The 20648-nt window shown below is 26.9% G+C and overlaps 3 protein-coding genes across 4 annotated transcripts; all 3 read left to right on the forward strand.

Annotated features, from left to right (window-relative positions):
* The first annotated feature begins 627 nt into the window (after positions 1-627).
* Positions 628-5576, forward strand: LOC145971661 (lysosomal aspartic protease-like). The gene is made up of 8 exons (XM_083099569.1): positions 628-820; positions 1694-1932; positions 3054-3172; positions 3298-3500; positions 3813-3935; positions 4000-4144; positions 4374-4466; positions 4546-5576. The coding sequence occupies exons 1-8, from the start codon at positions 759-761 to the stop codon at positions 4696-4698; spliced, it is 1137 nt and encodes a 378-aa protein (XP_082955695.1). The 5' UTR covers positions 628-758; the 3' UTR covers positions 4699-5576.
* A 184-nt stretch (positions 5577-5760) lies between these two features.
* Positions 5761-10775, forward strand: LOC145971662 (lysosomal aspartic protease-like). The gene is made up of 8 exons (XM_083099570.1): positions 5761-5959; positions 6830-7062; positions 8185-8303; positions 8429-8625; positions 8997-9119; positions 9184-9328; positions 9537-9629; positions 9703-10775. The coding sequence occupies exons 1-8, from the start codon at positions 5898-5900 to the stop codon at positions 9844-9846; spliced, it is 1116 nt and encodes a 371-aa protein (XP_082955696.1). The 5' UTR covers positions 5761-5897; the 3' UTR covers positions 9847-10775.
* Positions 10776-12100: 1325 nt separating this feature from the next.
* Positions 12101-19252, forward strand: LOC145971660 (lysosomal aspartic protease-like). 2 transcript variants are annotated; one of them, XM_083099566.1, is made up of 8 exons: positions 12101-12294; positions 13744-13994; positions 16746-16864; positions 16990-17186; positions 17493-17615; positions 17678-17822; positions 18043-18135; positions 18216-19252. In XM_083099566.1, the coding sequence occupies exons 1-8, from the start codon at positions 12233-12235 to the stop codon at positions 18366-18368; spliced, it is 1143 nt and encodes a 380-aa protein (XP_082955692.1). In that variant the 5' UTR covers positions 12101-12232; the 3' UTR covers positions 18369-19252. The 2 variants fall into 2 exon arrangements, with proteins under 2 accessions (XP_082955692.1, XP_082955693.1); XM_083099567.1 differs by having other exon boundaries at positions 16746-16831.
* Positions 19253-20648: the final 1396 nt, after the last annotated feature.

Raw genomic sequence — 20648 nt, forward strand, 5'->3', positions numbered from 1 at the left:
CAACATAAACTTCATGTGAATTGACTGGTGAACCGTTTCTTATTATATTATATTTCTTATTATATTTCTCCGTTATCTTATTATATATTCTCATATATAATATAGATTTTAAGTTTTGTAAAATCTTGAGCTAAAATATCCATATTAATATTATTCCTAAACTAATATAATAAGTTGTTCATAGCAAAAGTTATGAAATTAATGGATATTCAAATATATATTTCAAGTTTATGCATATTTCTTTTTCTCTTTAAAAACCTCAAAATTTCATCAAAAATAAAGTGAATTATATAATTTATCCACACAGAATTAGATAAAAAAAATGTTAATTAAATACTACATTTTGCAAATTATCTATTGCAAAGTTAATGATACATACATGATTGTCTGTCTAGTCGATATAAACAATGTATTCTTTCGAAAGAATTGTTTTTTATTATTAATCATGAATTTATGTAAATAAACGTTCTTAATTAAAGATACACAATCATAAAGATGCAAAACATTATATATTTAAATTGATCGATGGAAATCTATCAAGGTTTTTCGAATGTTTCGCGCGTTCTGTCCCCGTTCAAGCATTCAACATAGGAGCATTCGCGATCATATATATAAAGCGTTATCGAATACCGATCAGTGTCAAGAGCAATGTTAGTAAGCGACAACACTTCATTTTTCTGTGTATCCGGTCAGTATAAAAAGAAACTCGTCGTTCAAATTTTCGAATTGAGACTTCAGTAGTGAGTAAATTCGGAAATATGTTTCGCCTTTTTGTGATAGTGACGGCGCTTTTTGTGACGACGGACGCGCAATTGCACAGGTCAGTATATATTTTATTATACTTATATACATTGATAAATATCGAAATTATAGAGATCAATTTTTTTCTCGTAATCGCATACGATTTCTTGGATTAAACGCGTGGCTTGTGCAAATGCAATTAATGTTTCAATACAAATTGGATGAAATTTCTTTGCTCAAAAACGTATATTTTATTTATTAGTCAAAGAGTAGAGATAAAAAAGAATATTTTTGAAAAAGTGATTCTCTCTCTTTGTTCTTTCGCTTTTGTCCATCTTGCTTTTATCTACATTTAAACGATGACCGTTAACATAAATATCGTGATTGGAGGTCATCGAAACATCTAATTATAAACTATTTTTTACGCGTTAGCAAATCAACTCTATATAGGTACATAGGTGTAATGAGTTGCTTTGTATTATTTGTTTACCTGACATTCACTGTATCCTAGTTTTAATAATAGATACAGTTACTTGTTTTTAAATTATTTCCTTGTGTAAAATTACAAATTTGTTGCAAAATTTTTGCTAACTAAAAATCAATGTTCGTTAAGTTAGAATAATTTTATTTATATAAGACTGGATTACAAATTAAATATTACTTTAAAGATATATATGCAATATGAAAATTATGTATAATTTAGGAAAGTCATCGAGAGTTAATAAATGTTATTGATATCTTTAAATGCATAATGTATTTATATTGTAAATATGTAAGTTATATAGTTGATTTGACGAAGATGTTTAAATTTATGTAAATTTTTATGACTTATATTTGTCCTATTAAGTGGAAATATTTGCAAGTCACATCAAATGGAAATATTCATTTGATACATATATGTTGCAAGTTTATATATATATGTATCACAGAATGTTCTTTATATTATTTCAAGAATTCCGTTGCACAAGATGGATCCTATTCGGCAATCTTTGGAAAAATTTGACATGGACTTGCAAAAAGTTCTTTCGTTAAGTAATAATCTTCCTTCAGTACTTTTGTCTAATTTCCTAAACATGCAATACTATGGCAATATTACCGTTGGAACTCCGCCGCAAAAATTTACAGTAATATTTGATACTGGTTCCTCTGATCTTTGGATACTGTCTAAAAAATGCAACATCACTGCTTGTTGTAAGTAATTTATTTGTATATAGATTTACGCAACAATACACACACACGCATATATATATATATATATTTAATTTGCAACCACTAATTACAAAGTTATATTTTTTCATGGGAAACAAATTGAAGGTTTTGAATTATTTTTGCGAGTACTTAGTACAAAAAAAGTTACTGAATAAATAGCATTTAATCAGTACCGTCCTTCACAAACATAAACCCGCGAATCACGCGCTGAATAATATGTAACCATACATAACATCGATTGCGCGGATTACAGACATATACATATGTATATTGTTCTGACGCGGCAATAAAGTGAATTTTATTCAATATTTCTTTTATTATATTAATATATCTTATTCTATATTCCTTCGTTAAATATCACGAAAATAATATTTTAGACTTTCTGACATATTTTTTATCAATGAATATATCTATTTAATTGGTGCGAATTAATTAAACACCGTATGTATAATATCATATATTTAATATTTTATTATATATATATGTGTGTGTGTGTTCACACATATTATATTTATTAAGATTGCTTATAAGCATTAAAGAAAATCTTTACTGAATAAAATGGTTAATATTAAGTAAAACAAAATGTTCATTGAAATATTCAGTATTATAAAGTTATATATATACATATATACATACATATATATATATATATATATATATATATATATATATATATATATATGTATGTATGTATGTATGTATGTATATATGTATATATATAACTATATAACATATATATATATATACTATATATATGTTGTTTTTTTACTACAATCATATTTTTCAATTATAATCTTGGAATATTTAAAAAGTTGAACAAAACAGATACGAATTTAATATTTTATGGTGTAAATTTTTTATTACAAAAGCAAACTTTGGAATTTGCATAAATTAATTTAATCAGTTTATTCACTATCTGAAGATACAAACAAGCTTTGACAAATAAAAATGATTCAATAGTTCGATAGACACATTTATATATACATATGATGATGTATAAAAGAATGTTGTACATTTATTATAGATTAATAAGGCGATATCTCTATTTTTTTTAAATTTTTCTAATATTGTTAATTTATGATATTACTGAATATGCTTTATAGTAAGACATAATCAATATGATAGCAGAAAATCCAGCACATATATAGCAAATGGTACTAAGATTCATTTACCATACATCGCTATAAATGTAAATGGATTCCTATCTACCGATACAATGAATGTAAGTCATCATTAAAGAATCCAATTCATTTACAACTATAAACTTACTTTAAACATTTCTTAAACAATCATATTTTTTTCGTCTGGCAATAAGGATATATTATTTCATTATTAATTTTATTATAGGTTGCCGGCCTTAATGTTCAGAATCAAACATTTGCAGAAGTGACTAACGTGTCAAAGGTAAAAGTATTTGCTACTGCAAAATATGATGGTTTCTTGGGCTTGAGTTATTCCAACATGTCTGTCAATGGAGTAACGAATATTTTCCACAACATGATTGAACAAGGCTTAGTGTCATCACCCATTTTCAGCTTTTATCTAAATAGGTACATATCTTCTCTACTTATGAACAATACATATCTCTAAACAAGAGTTTTTAATAAATATAAATTTAAATATAAATATAAATATATATATAATTATATCTGTATGTATATTTATATTTATTTTAATATTAACATACATTAAATTTATTATTTATAAATTATTATAATCTTTTAAATAAAAGTATTATTTATATGTGTGTATTAATTAAATATAATTTTATTTTAATTATCACACGCGCACACACACACACACACACGCACGCACGCACGCACATACACATATTACGATAAAATTATGCAATTTGTGTGCAGAGACCCTTCAGCCGAGTTAGGTGGTGAGTTTATATTGGGTGGTTCCGATCCTGCTCATTACGACGGCAATTTCACATATATTCCTGTTACTCGCAAAGGATTCTGGCAATTTACCATGGATAAGTACGTTATTTTTTAAATTACGTTAATCATGTTTCAACAAATTATTAACGTTATTTTTTTGCAGCATCATAATAAATGATCACATTCTGTGCGTGGAAAGCTGTCAAGCTATCGCTGATACAGGTGCTTCGCATATATGTGGACCAAAATCAGATGTTACAAAAATTAATAAACTTATTGGAACTATTAATATTGATGGAGACGAAAGAGTAAGTAAACGATCATGTGTTTCACAAAGCACGTAGCCTGCATAAAAAAAGATAAAAAATTGATATATAGAATAGCTACAAAAATAAATATTAGGTACGTTCAAGTGAAACATATACTTCTATGGAACAACGACATTAATCCACGTTTTGGTTGACCGACTTAATATGTTTATTAAATATTATTAATTATTAATTTATTTACGTATTATATTACCTTTTGTGTTTAAAGGTGAACTGCAGTCGAATTTCTGAGTTACCTACAATCCGTTTTATTTTGGGTGATAAGGTATTCAATCTTATTGGAAAAGATTACATCATTCAGGTGTGTGCAATAGGTATATTATTTAAATTATTTAAATATATATAAGAAAAGTTTACATTTTATATTTAATTCTGTACAGTTTCGACGTAAAGGTAATACTACATGTGTAAGCAGCTTTTTAGGAATTGACTTTCTTGAATTCAATTGGATTTTAGGCGTTCCGTTTATTGGCCGTTACTACACCGAGTTTGATATGAAGAATGACCGAGTAGGATTTGCTTTGGCGAAATAAATAATTATTACTTTTTCTAGCATTTATTAAAATATACAACTTATGTAATAAAAATGTGTACATAATATACAATTATGTACATTTTGTGAGTTTTGTACGGTCTTGGATTAAAAATTGATATTAAATATTATTCTTATATAACTAATATAACTTTCATAATATTTGTTGATAACAAACTTAACGAGATACTTAAACGTATTCGAAGACTGTGCATATCTTTAATTATTTATTTTTTTCTTTAATTATTACTTTTCCAAAAATCTACGAAAACGTTCATCAAACAAAGTGATATATGACATATATTTTCACTAATGTAATTATAGTTTTTATAGTTCGATACAGTTTGTCGACTTCTTTAAGTTTTACAACAATTAAGTTTATGTAGGATGTATTATCTTCCTAGAATACAATTGTAATATCATTAAACTAAATAACTTTTTTTACTATGATATCACTCATATTAAAAATTAATTATAATTAAATATCGCACATAGAATAATTTTTGCTGCTTTAACGTAAGTAGACATACTATTATACAAACTGTACACTTTGACGAATTTCTTCATTATTACACGATAAAACAAGATAATAATATTTATCTATAATACTATCTATTATTATATAATAAAATTAAATATTATTATATAATATAGTTAAATATTATTATGTAATATAATATAATTATATAGTATAATTCTATAGTATAATTAATAGGATATGTATATAAGGTAATAGTATACGTATACATATATGTAACAGTATATTTCACATTTTATATAAGATAAATATATAAATGTATAAAAATTATAAATGTTTTATATATACACATAAAAAACAATACATACATGTAGACAAAAACGAGCAAAAGTAAATGTATAAATTTTATATGTAAATAAACGTTCTTAATTAAAGATACACGATTAAAAAGATGCAAAACATTATATATTTAAATTAAATTGATCGAAAACTATCAAGATTTTTCGAATATTCGCGCCTTCTCTCCCCGTTCAAGCATTCAACATAAGGGCACTTGCGATCATATATATATAAAGCGCTATCGAATACCGATCAGCGTCAAGAGCAGTGTTAGTAAGCGACAACACTTTATTTTTCTGTGTATCCGGTCATAAAGTGTCGAAAGAAACTCGTCGTTCAAATTTTCACAAATCGAGACTTTAATAGTAAATAAATTCAGAAATATGTTTCGCTTATTTGTGATAATGGCGGCGCTCTTTATAACGATCAACGCGCAATTGTGCAGGTCAGTATATATTTTATTGTATTGTATATTAGCATAATAAAAATCGAAATTATAGAGATCGATTTTTTTCTCGTAATCGCATCCGTTTCTTGGATTAAACGCGTGGCTTATGCAAATGCAATTAATGCTTCAATACAAATTGGATGAAATTTCTTTGGTTAAAACGTATACTTTTATTTATTAGTCAAAGAGTAGATTAGAAAAGAATATTTTTGAAAAAGTGACTCTCTCTCTTTGTTCTTTCGTGACGTTCGCTTTTGTCCATCTTGCTTTTATCTACATTTTAACGGCGACCGTTAACGTAAATATTGTGACATCGTAATATCAAAACAATCTAATTGTATATTATTTTTTCATGCGTTAGCAAATTCCTATAGGTTAGCAAATACCTACAGGTAACGAGTTGCTTTGTATTATTTATTTTTTTGATATTCTCTGTATTCTATTTTTAATAGGACACAGTTGATACTTGTTTTCAAATTATTTCTTTGTATAAAATTACATGCAAAACTTACGTTAACTAAAAATCAATATCCGTTAAGTTGGAATGATTTTATTTAAGACTGGATTACAAATTAAATATTACTTTAGAGATATATGCAACATGAAAATCATATATAATTTAGAAAAGTCATCGAGAGTTAATAAATGTTATTACTGATATATTAATATTTAAATGCATAATGTAAATTTTGCATGTAATTTTATATAAAGAAATAATTTAAAAACAGGTATCAACTATTGCGCTTCGGCTCTCGTATGCCATTTTCGTTTTAATTTTTAATTACTTGAGCCAAATATTTAATTATTAAATATATATATATATATATATATTTATGTATCACAGAATATTCTTTATATTATTTCAAGAATTCCGTTGCACAAGATGGATTCTATTCGACAATCTTCGGAAAAATATGGCATCGACGAAGTTCTTTCGTTAAGTGATAATCTTCCTTCAGTACCTTTGTCTAATTTCCTAAACCTGATATACTATGGCAATATTACCGTTGGAACTCCGCCGCAAGAATTTACAGTAATATTTGATACTGCTTCCGCAAATCTTTGGATACCGTCTAGAAAGTGCAACATCGCTGCTTGTTGTAAGTAATTTGTTTGTATATAGATTTACGCAACAATGCACACACACATACACACATGCATATATACAGGGTATTGGAAAAAAAGGGTCACATATTTTGATAGCAGGTAGTATTGATCAAAACAAGAAGAAAAGGTCTAATTAACATGGGTCCTAAGACTAATATCTTCAAAGATACAAGCTATTTTGTTATTTGAGCTCTTTGTCATTTTCTTATTAGTCGTGTCATCTTTAGAATGTAATGAACAAAGGAGTAGGGGAGAGTGGGGTACAATGGGGATATCTTTTTTCTAGGTGCCTTAAAAAATAAAAAATAAACAAAGAGAGATAAAGAAACAATTTTTATTTTAATATGAAATGTAATCATTTATCTTCCCCATAAAAAAACTGAAGTAAAGAAACTGAATGTATGATAACAAAATAAAAACTCTTTTTTTACAAAAAACAAAAAATTTTAATGCTGACTCAGCATTAGAGGAGGTGCTCTATGTGATTGCCATTCACTCTCACGCATCTTTCAGCCCTACGTCTTAGAGAATCACGCACTTGTTCATTACATTCTAAAGATGACACGACTAATAAGAAAATGACAAAGAGCTCAAATAACAAAATAGCTTGTATCTTTGAAGATATTAGTCTTAGGACCCATGTTAATTAGACCTTTTCTTCTTGTTTTGATCAATACTACCTGCTATCAAAATATGTGACCCTTTTTTTTCAACACCCTGTATATATATATATATAATTTAGAAAAGTCATCGAGAGTTAATAAATGATCATTACTAATATATTTATATTTAAATGCATAACGTAAATTTTGCATGTAATTTCATATAAAGAAATAATTTAAAAACAAGTATCAACTATTTTGCTTTGGCTCTCATATGCCATTTTCGTTTTACTTTTTAATTGCTTGAGCCATATATTTAATTATTATATATATATATATATACATATATATATATATATATATATATATATATATATATATATATATATATTGTATATGTAATGATGTATAAAAGAATGTTGTATATTTATTATACAATAGATTAATAAAACAATACCTCTTTTTTTAAAATTTTTTAAATATTTATGATACATTACTGAATATGCTTTATAGTAAGCCATAATGAATATGAGAGCAGAATATCCAGCACATTTATAGCAAATTGTACTAAGATTCATATACCATACATCGATACGAATGTAAGTGGATTCCTATCTACTGATACAGTGAATGTAAGTCATCATTAAATAATCCAATTCATTTACAACTATAAACGTAGATTAAACATTTCTTAAACAATCATATTTTTTTCGTTCAGCGATAAGGATATATTATTTCATTATCAATTTTATTATAGGTTGCCGGCCTCAATGTTAAGAATCAAACATTTGCAGAAATAACTGATGTGTCAGAGACCTTTGAATTTGTACCCTATGATGGTGTCTTGGGCCTGGGTTATCCCGACCTATCTGTCCAAGGAGTAACACCTATTTTCGACAACATGATTGAACAAGGCTTAGTGTCATCACCCATTTTCAGTTTTTATCTAAATAGGTACATATCTTCTCTACTTATGAACAATACGTATCTCTAAACAAGAGTTTTTAATAAATATATAAATATAAATATAAATATAAATACACACACACACACACACACACACACACACACACACACACACACACACACACACACACACATATATATATAAAATTATACGTGTATATATATTTATATTTATTTTTATTAACATAAATTAAATTTATTATTTATATTATTTATTATTATAATCTTTCAAATTAAAGTAATATTTATATTTGTGTATTCATTAAATATAATTTTATCTTAATTATCATACGCGCACACAAACACACACACACATACACACTTGCACATATTACGATAAAATTATGCAATTTGTGCAGAGACCCTTCAGCCGAGTTAGGTGGTGAGTTTATATTGGGTGGTTCCGATCCTACTCATTACGACGGCAATTTCACATATATTCCTGTTACTCGCAAAGGACACTGGCACTTTACTATGGATAAGTACGTTACTTTTTAAATTTCGTTAATCATGTTTCAACAAATTATTAATGTTATTTTGTTACAGGATTATAATAAATGATCACATTCTGTGCGAGGAAAGATGTAAAGCTCTCGCTGATACAGGTGCTTCGTATATATTTGGACCAAAATCAGATATTACAAAAATTAATAAACTTATTGGAACTGTTAATATTGATGGAGAGGAAAGAGTAAGTAAACAATCATGTTTCACAAAGCACGTAGCCTGCATAAAAAAATGATAAAAAATTGATAATAGTTACAAAAATAAATATTAGGTACGTTCAAGTGAAACATATAACACTTTTACGGAACAACGACATTAATCCACATTTGAACATACTTAATATACTTATTAAGTATTATTAATTACTAATTGATATCATCTTTTGTTTAAAGGTAAACTGCAGTCGAATTTCTGAGTTACCTACAATCCGTTTTATTTTGAGTGGTAATGCATTCAATCTTACTGGTAAAGATTACATCGATCGGGTGAGTGCTAAATTACTTAAACTATTTAAATATATATACGAGAAATTTACATTGTATATTTAATTCTGCACAGGTCGATAATAGTATATGCATAAGCAGCTTTTTAGGAATCGACTTCTTTGAATTCCATTGGGTTTTAGGCGTTCCATTTATTGGCCGTTACTACACCGAGTTTGATATGAAGAATGACCGAGTGGGATTTGCTTTGGCGAAATAAATAATTATTACTTTTTCTAGCACTTATTAAGATATACAACGTATATAATAAAAATGTACATAATGTACAATTATGTACATTTTGTGAGTTTTGTACGATCTTGGATTAAAAATTGATATTAAATATTACTCTTGATATTAAATATTACTCTTACTATATATCTAATATAACTTTCATAATATTTGTTCATAACAAACTTAACGAGATACTTAAACGTATTCGAAAACTGTGCATATCTTTAATTATTTATTTTTATCTTTAATTATTATCCTTTTAAAAATCTACAATCACATTCATCAACAAAGACTGATATATGACATATATTTTCACTAATGTAATTATAGTTTTAATAATTCGATAGTTTGTCGACTTCTTTAAGTTTTACAACAATTAAGTTTATGTAGGATATATTATCTTCCTAGAATACAATTGTAATATCATTGATCCGAATAACTTTTTTTACTATGGTATTTGTATTAAAAATTAATTATAATTAAAAATCGCACATAGAACGAAGTAATTTTTACTGTGTTAACGTAAGCAGACATACTGTTATACAAATACTATACACTTTGACGAGTTTCTCCATTATTACACGATAAAACAAAATAATAATATTTATCAATAATATTGTCTATTATTATATAATAAAATTAAATATTATTATATAGTATAGTTAAATATTATTATGTAATATAATGTAATACAATTATATAATATAATTACATAGGATAATTATAATGGATTATATAGGATATGCATATGTAGTAATAGTATAAGTATAAATATATATAACAGTATATTTCACATTTCATTTAATATAATATATAAAAATTATAAAAGTTTTATATATATACATAAGAAACAATACATATATGTAGACTTGGTTACAAACGATCAAAAAAGAAAACGAATGTACAAATTTTACTTGAGTAAATAAAAAAGAAAATGTAGAATAATTAAAATTTTAATTTTTCAAAAGGACGATGCTCGATTGTGTCCCAATCCAAAACAAAAATTCATCAAAAATATGTAGAAAATCTTTCCTTGTCACATTTTATTGTGTACTTTATCATCAATTTTTTTAATTATTTGTTTAATTTTTGAGAAGAAAAAAAATTCAATCTTTTCTAATCGCCAACCGACGAAGTTCGTATGTCATCGCGTATATATCGTGCTGTCACGCAATTAAAAATAATATCTCCGTGTCACCTTTTTTCGATTCAAATACTTGCGTAGAGAGTACATCGAGAATACAGGAATGGACTGCGTGGAGAGATTAGAAAAATCGTTATTATACCGAAATCCATCTAGAGAACAAAAGAGGAGATTTTGCTCCTGCAAAATAAATCGACTGTTTTTTTTTAAATTAGCATTATATCTTAACAAATATTTATTTTAATGATAACAAGAATTGCAATTCTTTTATCTTAATGTGTTATTATGTTTTATTATATTATATGTTATTTCATTATACATGGATTCTTGTAATATATTTAAATTATCATCATAATAAGGTTTTTCTTGAAAATTATCTTATTTCGAAAAATTAAACATACGTTTTTAATAAAAAAATACGTTTTCTTATTAGAGATATTTATTATTTCTTTTGCGCCAAATTTGTGGTATTGTTTTATTTTCTTCAAATTTGTATGTTATATAATGAAAGAAATGTATATATAGTATAGATTTTTAAGTTTTGCAGAGTATCTTGAACTAAAATATCCATATATTAATATTATCCCTAAACTCACATAACAAGTTGTTCATAGCAAAAGTTATGAAATTAATGAATATTCAAATATATATTTCAAGGTTATGTATATTTCCTTTTCTCTTTAAAAACCTCAAGATTTCATCAAATAAAGTGATTTACAATTATATAATTTATCCGTACAGAGTTAGATAAAAAATGTCGATTAATTAAATAATACATTATAATATTCTTCTACTTTACAATAGATAATTTTGCAAATTTTGTAAAGTTAACGATGCACGATTCTGTTGACGATTTAATCGATATAAACAATGTATTCTTTCGAAAGAATTATTTTTTATTATTAATCGTGAATTTATGTAAATAAGAGTTCTTAATTAAGGATACAGAATCATAAAAATGCAAAATATTATATATTTAAATTCAATTGATCGATGGAAATCTATCAAGGTTTTTCGAATTTTCGCGCATTCTCTCTCCGTTTAAGCATTCAACATAGGGGCACTCGCGATCATATATATAAAGCGCTATCGAATACCGATCAGCGTCAAGAGCAGTGTTAGTAAGCGACAACACTTTATTTTTCTGTGTATCCGGTCATAAAGTGTCGAAAGAAACTCGTTCAAATTTTCACAAATCGAAACTTCAATAGTAAATAAATTCAGAAATATGTTTCGCCTATTTGTGATAATGGCGGCGCTCTTTATGACGATCCACGCGCAAATGTACAGGTCAGTACATATTTTATTATATATTATATATTAACATAATAAAAATCGAAATTATAGAGATCGATTTTTTTTCTCATAATCACGTCCGTTTCTTGGATTAAACGCGTGTCTTGTGCAAATGCAATTAATGCTTTAATACAAATTAGATGAAATTTCTTTGGTTAAAACGTATATTTTTATTTATTAGTTAAAGAGTAGATAAGAAAAGAATATTTTTGAACAAGTGACTCTCTTTGTTGTTTCGTAACGTTCGCTTTTGTCCATTTTGCTTTTGTCTACATTTAAACAGCGACCGTTCACGTAAATATCGTGAGGTCATCAAAACAATATAATTGTATACTATTTTTTCACGCGTTAGTAAATCGCTTATAGGTATAACGAGTTGCTTTGTATTATTTTTTTTTTTACATTCTCTGTATCCTATTTTTAATAGGGTACAGTTGATTCTTGTTTTTATATAAATATATATTTTATGTAAATATATATATATACACATATATATACATATATATAAACTTGCAACATATATGTATCAAATGAATATTTACATTTGACGTGACTTGCAGATATTTCCACTTAATAGGACAAATATTAAAGTCATAAAAATCTGCACAAATTTAAACATCTTAGAAATCAACTATATAACTTATTTACAATATAAATACATTATAAATTTAAATATAAATATATTAGTAATAACATTTATTAACTCTCGATGACTTTTCTAAATTATATGTAATTTTCATTGTATATATATATCTTATATATATCTTTAAAGTAATATTTAATTTGTGATGATCCAGTCTTATATAAATAAAATCATTCTATCTTAACGCACATTGATTTTTAGTTAACGTAAATTTTGCATGTAATTTTATACAAAGAAATAATTTAAAAACAAGTATCAACTATTGCGCTTTGGCTCTCATATGCCATTTTCATTTTAATTTTTAATTATTTGTGCTAAATATTTAATTATTATATATATATATATATATATTTAATAAGTGTTGCGTCCCCGCATCCCATCCCTGTGAATGTATACGTTATTCTGTCGGCGGAAAGGACGTCGACAGAAGAAGATCGTCGCCGCGCGCGTTGATCAACAACGACGGTCAGCTGGAGTTGAAAGATAGCTGTCAAGCTATCCGGACGCGTTTACGAATCGTTATTGTGTTTCACGTTATTATCCGTTGCTTGAGTGTATTCTGTGTTCTCATTAAAGTTCCACATTGTTCTTAAAAGTGTCTTGTTATTTAATGTGATCCGCGAGTGCCGATCGGATGTGTCGCGCGCGTTCGACATATATTGTTCCGTGGACGCAAAAAATATATATATATATATATATATATATATATATATATATATTGTATTTATTAAGATTGCTATATATATATATATATATATATATATATATATATCATAGAATGTTCTTTATATTATTTCAAGAATTCCGTTGCTCAAAATGGATCCCATTCAACAATCTTCGGAAGAATATGGCATCGATTTGCAAGAAGTTCTTTCAAGTAATAATCTTTTAAGTGATAATCTTCCTTCAGTACTTTTGTCTAATTTCCTAAACCTTGTATACTATGGCAATATTACCGTTGGAAATCCGCCGCAAGAATTTAAAGTGATATTTGATACTGGTTCCGCAAATCTTTGGATACCGTCTAGAAAATGCAACATCAATGCTTGTAGTAAGTAATTTATTTGTATATAGATTTACCCAACAATGCACACACACACGCACACACACACATGCATTATATATATATATATATATATATATATATATATATATATATAATTTGCAACCACTAATTACAAAGTTATATTTTTTCATGGGAAACAAGTTGAAGGTTTTGAATTATTTTTGCGAGTATTTAGTATAAAAAAAGTTACTGAATAAATTGCATTTAATCAGTGCCGTCCTTCACAAACATAAACCCGCGAACATAATCAAGCGCTCAATAATATGTAAGCATGCATAATATTGCGGATCACCGACATATATGTATATCGTTCTGACGAGCGGCAATAAAGTGAATTTTATTCAATATATTTCTTTTATTATATTAATATTTCTTATTCTATATTTCTTCGTTAAGAATCGTGAAAATAATGTTTTGGACTTTTTGACATATTTTTTATCAAAGAATATATCTATCTATTTAATTGGTGCAAATTAATAAAACATTGCATATAGTATCATATATTTAACAAGTTAATAAATATATGGCTCTAAAAATTTTTAAATAAATATAGAGGAACAACGGCAGTAAGAGCCAGGTTTTTGTGCACATGTATTATATCATGAGTGGTAAGCTTACAATAGTGTATTATTTCTTCGATTACATTTAATCAATTTAAATAACGTACGTTTCGGCCCTATTTTTGGGCCATCTTCAGCGCAGCAATTAGAATAATAAAAGATATAAAACAAAAATAATATAACTTTCTATCGTTAACTAGATCCATCAAGGTCGAATAATAAGAAAATTATCGCACATCTTGTCACAATTATCGTGTCGCAGGTCGATCCCTCTGTGATTGGAAGATCAAAGAGATATGAAAGTTGGTCCATGTTGAAGTCGAAATTAAACTAAAAGTCAATGATTAAAAGGTGATCAACCCGAACACTGCAATATGTGATATTAAATAGAAGAAATAGGTGATAGATAAACTTACAGTAAGTCAATGTGCAATGTAGTATATAAATGGATGTCAATAACATAAAATCGAATAAATGGATGTAATTAACGTGATAAGAGGTCGGACGTTATAATCTTCGACCGAGCTGGTAAACAACTCACAATATACTAAAGAAACGTAAATAGTCGAGACATTTCAAATGTTTGGAAGCTTGTTTAAAGCTGATATATAATTGTGATGTAAGCATTCGGTGTCACTCTGCAGATTTAAACCATTATTTTGTCTTTTAATAAAAAGCATTTCTGATATGAGGCGTTTATAAAAAGTCGGTTTATTATCCAGAATCTCAATCTCATCCCACTTAAACTCATGATTTAAATCCAACCTGTGATCTGTAATAACAGAGCGACTCGAAGTATTTCTGGTTATATGTTTCTTGTGTTTTTCGATTCTAGTATGCAGTTGTCTGCCTGTTTGGCCTACGTAGGACGCATTGCAATCTTTACATTCGATCTTATAGACTACATTTCTCGATACCGTCTTCGGTAGGGGATCTTTGTGACCCTTAATAAACTTATTTAGTTTATTAAAACTAAAATAAGAAATTTTAGCATTATCAATGTCTCTCAACATATAACTGAATTTTTCTGAGACTGATGGTAAAAAGGGTACAGTAAAATATCTGACAGGTTTATCACTATTATCATCTATGGTTCTACCTGTATCATTTGATTTGTAAATTAAATACCTTAAGCGCACGCATATCGTCTGGAATATAAATTTTAACGGATAATTATTATTTAAAAGAATCCGAACAATATAATTAAAATTTTTCCATTTATATTCTACATTGCACATTGACTTACTGTAAGTTTATCTATCACCTATTTATTCTATTTAATATCACATATTGCAGTGTTCGGGTTGATCACCTTTTAATCATTGACTTTTAGTTTAATTTCGACTTTAACATAGACCAACTTTCATACCTCTTTGGTCTTCCAATCATAGAGGATCGACCTGCGACACGATAATTGTGACAAGATGTACGATAATTTTCTTATTATTCGACCTTGATAGATCTAGTTAACGATAGAAAGTTATATTATTCTTGTTTTATATCTTTTATTATTCTAATTGCTGCGCTGAAGATGGCCCAAAAATAGGGCCGAAACGTACGTTATTTAAATTGATTAAATGTAATCGAAGAAATAATACACTATTGTAAGCTTACCACTCATGATATAATACATGTGCACAAAAACCTGCGCTGGCTCTTACTGCCGTTGTTCCTCTATATTTATTTATATATTTAACATTTTATTATATATATATGCGTATATGTGTGTGTTCACACATATTATATTTATTAAGATTGCTTATAAGTATTAAAGAAAATCTTTACTGAACAAAATGGTTAATAATAAGTAAAACAAAATGTTCATTGAAAATATATTTCATCTACAATCATATTTTTCAATTATAATCTTGGAATATTTAAAAAGTTGGACACAATAAATATGAATTTAATATTTAATATTTATGATGTAAATTTTTTATTCCAAAAGCAAACTGGAATTTGCGTAAATTAATTTAATCAGTTTATTCACTCTCGCAAACAAACTTCGACAAATAAAAATGATTCAAAAGTTAATTCGACAAACGCATTTATATATACATATGTAATGATGTATAAAAGAATGTTGTATTTTTATTATAGATTAATAATACGATATCTCTATTTTTTAATATTTCTAATATTGTTAATTTGTGATATTACTGAATATGTTTTATAGTAACTCATGATCGATATGATAGCAGAAAATCCAGCAGATATGTAGCAAATGGTACTAATATTCATTTACCATACATTACTATAAATGTAAGTGGATTCTTATCTACTGATACAGTGAATGTGAGTCATCATTAAAGAATCCAATTCACTTACAACTATAAACTTAATTTAAACATTTCTTAAACAATCATATTTTTTTCGTTCGGCGATAAGGATATATTATTTCATTATCAATTTTATTATAGGTTGCCGGCCTCAATGTTGAGAATCAAACATTTACAGAAATGACTAGCGTGACAGATATCTTTGAATTTTTACCCTATGATGGTGTCTTGGGCCTGGGTTATCCCGACCTATCTGTCCAAGGAGTAACACCTATTTTTGACAACATGATTGAACAAGGCTTAGTGTCATCACCCATTTTCAGCTTTTATCTAAATAGGTACATATCTTCTCTACTTACGAACAATACATATCTCTAAACAAGAGTTTTTAATAAATATAAATTTAAATATAAATATAAATATATATATATAATTATACCTGTATGTATATTTATATTTATTTTAATGTTAACATACATTAAATTTATTATTTATAAATTATTATAATCTTTTAAGTAAAAGTATTATTTATATTTGTGTATTAATTATATATAATTTTATGTTAATTATTACACGAACACACACACACACACACGCACACGCACATACACGTATTATGATATAAAATTATGCGATTTGTGCAGAGACCCTTCAAACGAAACAGGTGGTGAGTTGATATTGGGTGGTTCCGATCCTGACCATTACGAGGGCAATTTCACATATCTTTCTATTCTTCGCAAAGAACAATGGCAATTTAACATGGATAAGTACGTTATTTTTAAATTATGTTAATCATGTTTCAACTAATTATTAACGTTATTTTTTGCAGAGTCATTATAAACGATCACATTCTGTGCGAGGAAGGCTGCCTAGCTGTCGCTGATACAGGTAGTTCGGATATATGTGGACCAACATCAGATATCACGTATATTAATAATCTTATTGGAACTTTTAATGTTAATGGATGGAAAAGAGTAAGTAAACGATCATGTCTACCATAAAGCACATACAGCCTTTAAAAAAATTATAAAATGTTGATATAGCGAAAAAAATAAATATTAGTACGTTCAAATGAAATATAAACTTCTATGGAACAACATTAATTCCCGTTTTGGTTGAACGTACTTAATATGTTTATTAAATATTATTAATTATTAATTTATTTATGTATTATATTACCTTTTGTGTTTAAAGGTGAACTGCAGTCGAATTTCTGAGTTTCCTACAATCAGTTTTATTTTGGATGATATGGCATTCAATCTTACCGGTAAAGATTACATCGTTCAGGTGAGTGCTATAGGTAAATTATTTAATTAAACATATACATATATACGAGAAGTTTACATTGCATATTTAATTCTGCACAGAACCTATACAATGAAAGTACAATATGTACAAGCAGGTTTCGCGGAATTGCCTCGTTTAAATTCGAGTGGATTTTAGGCGTTCCATTTATTGGCCGTTACTACACTGAGTTTGACATGGAGAATGAACTAGTGGGATTTGCTTTGGCGAAATAAATAATTATTACCTTCTCTAACACTTTTTAAAATATACATCTTACATAATAAAAATGTACATAATATAGAATTATGTACATTTTGTGAGTTTTGATTTATGGTCTTGGATTAAAAATTGGTATTAAATATTATTCTTATATAACTAACATAATATTTGTTCATAACAAACTTAACGAGATACTTAAACGTATTCCAAAACTGTGCATATCTTTAATTATTTATTTTTATCTTTAATTATTACCTTTTTAAAAATCTACAAGAACATTCATCAAACAAAGAGTGATATATGACATATTTTCACTAATGTAATTATAGTTTTAATAATTCGATACATTTCTCGACTTCTTTAAGTTTTACAATAATTAAGTTTATATCAAATATAGGTAGTATTATCTTCCTAGAATACAATCGTGATATCATTGAGTAACTTTTTTTACTATGATATCACTCATATTAAAAATTAATTATAGTTAAAAATCGCACATAGAATGAAGTAATTTTTACTACTTTAACGTAAGCAGACATACTGTTACACAAACTGTATACTTTGACGAATTTCTTCGTTATTACACGATAAAACAAGGTAATAATATTTATCAATATATATAATACTATCTATTGTTATATAATATAATTAAATGTTATTATATAGTATAATTAAACATTACTATGTAATATAATATAATTATATAGTATAACTCGATAGTATAATTAATAGGATATGTATATAAGGTAATAGTATACGTATACATATATGTAACAGTATATTTCACATTTTATATAAGATAAATATATAAATGGATAAAAATGATAAATGTTTATATATTCATAAAAGACAATATATATATGTAGACAAAAACGATCAAAAGGGAAAGCGAATGTATAAATTTTACTTGAGTAAATAAAAAAGAAAATGTAGAATAATTAAACTTTCAATTTTTCAAAAAGAACGATGCTCGATTATGTCCTAATCCAAAACAAAAATTCGTCAAAAATATGTAGAAAATCTTTCGTTGTCACATTTTATTGTGTACTTTGTCATCAATTTTTTAAATGATTTATTTAATTTTCGATAAGAAAAAAAATTCAATCTTTTCTAATCGTCAACCGTTAAAGTTCATATGTCATCAATATGAACTTTTTTTGCATAATTTGTACATAATTGCATTTATGATAATGTTATAAAAATCATTTTCTCTTTGCTCGACTTAGTAAGAATTGGAGGAGAAAGTTACATTGGATCTATGAAATTGATCTTGAAGCTCTCTCGTAAATATAGCATTGTTGCGGACCGAGAAATTCAAAATTTTTCCCGTTTCACTCTCTTCACTCTCGTCTTTGTACATAAACAAGAATTAACATACTTCCATTCGATGAAAGAACAGCTCGTTGTCACCGCTTTAAGATAATCTCTCTGCGATCTGAAAGGTCTCCGTGCAAGCCGCACTAACTCGTCGACTTATCGATCGAAGTATAGCTGCATTATGCATACCGTCGCGTGCACTTAAACGCATAACGGGGGTACTGTTCGGTCGTTACAACACAGGCGCGTTTTTCTGATTGCAATTTGCTCTATCATATTAATCGCGGGAGATTGCGATAATAAAAATGCGATAATATATCGCGCAACGCAATTAAAAATAATATTTCGGTGTCACCTTTTATCGATTCAAATACGTAGATCAAGAATACAAGAAAGGACTGCGTGAAGAGATGGGAAAAATTTCTGTTCTTAATAGATACAAAAATTTCGCAATTAATACAATTAGCGCGCGATTCAGCAGTGCTTTTCAACTCTTCAATGAGTAAAATAAGCTTCGTTAAAGAGCTCCTAGAAATTGATCTTATATTCGGATATCATGGTTTCGCAAATTATGTTGAATATTAGTAATGTGAAAAATTGATTATTATCGAGCGATTATTATTTGCTATTTTACATTGATGTTGATAAATAAAACGAAAAAATATTAAATTATTAATACTATTATTAAAATACTATTATTAAATCATCTTTGATTTAATAATAGTATTTTAATAATAGTATTAAATCAAAGATGTGCGAGAAAAACATTCACATAAATTATTTCAATTTTGTTTTCAATATGATAACATTTAATTAGAAAAAAAGAAATGATCTTCTTTGACAGAAACAAAATTATTTTAGGAACTCTTGAATCGTGAGCAGAAGTTATTAAATATTTCACGCGAATTTAGAAAATAATTTCTGACGAAAAACGCGCTCTCCCTTTCTGATTCGCCCTTCTCGCAAGTATTCCATCT

Source organism: Camponotus vicinus, unplaced genomic scaffold, assembly GCF_025532165.1.
Source record: "Camponotus vicinus isolate PSW18456_S1 unplaced genomic scaffold, iyCamVici1.0 SCAF_5, whole genome shotgun sequence".
In the NCBI taxonomy this organism is placed as follows: Eukaryota; Metazoa; Arthropoda; class Insecta; order Hymenoptera; family Formicidae; genus Camponotus; species Camponotus vicinus.

What these genes read in the sequence shown, in the direction of transcription:
- LOC145971661 (XM_083099569.1), top strand. Translation starts at nt 759, where the DNA reads ATGTTTCGCCTTTTTGTGATAGTGACGGCGCTTTTTGTGACGACGGAC. An exon ending in ACGGACGCGCAATTGCACAG is followed by an intron (nt 821 to 1,693) that starts GTCAGTATATAT and finishes TATTATTTCAAG; the next exon opens with AATTCCGTTGCACAAGATGG. An exon ending in ATATTGATGGAGACGAAAGA is followed by an intron (nt 4,145 to 4,373) that starts GTAAGTAAACGA and finishes TTGTGTTTAAAG; the next exon opens with GTGAACTGCAGTCGAATTTC.
- LOC145971662 (XM_083099570.1), top strand. Translation starts at nt 5,898, where the DNA reads ATGTTTCGCTTATTTGTGATAATGGCGGCGCTCTTTATAACGATCAAC. An exon ending in TATCTACTGATACAGTGAAT is followed by an intron (nt 8,304 to 8,428) that starts GTAAGTCATCAT and finishes ATTTTATTATAG; the next exon opens with GTTGCCGGCCTCAATGTTAA. An exon ending in GTAAAGATTACATCGATCGG is followed by an intron (nt 9,630 to 9,702) that starts GTGAGTGCTAAA and finishes AATTCTGCACAG; the next exon opens with GTCGATAATAGTATATGCAT.
- LOC145971660 (XM_083099566.1), top strand. Translation starts at nt 12,233, where the DNA reads ATGTTTCGCCTATTTGTGATAATGGCGGCGCTCTTTATGACGATCCAC. An exon ending in ATCCACGCGCAAATGTACAG is followed by an intron (nt 12,295 to 13,743) that starts GTCAGTACATAT and finishes TATTATTTCAAG; the next exon opens with AATTCCGTTGCTCAAAATGG. An exon ending in ATGTTAATGGATGGAAAAGA is followed by an intron (nt 17,823 to 18,042) that starts GTAAGTAAACGA and finishes TTGTGTTTAAAG; the next exon opens with GTGAACTGCAGTCGAATTTC.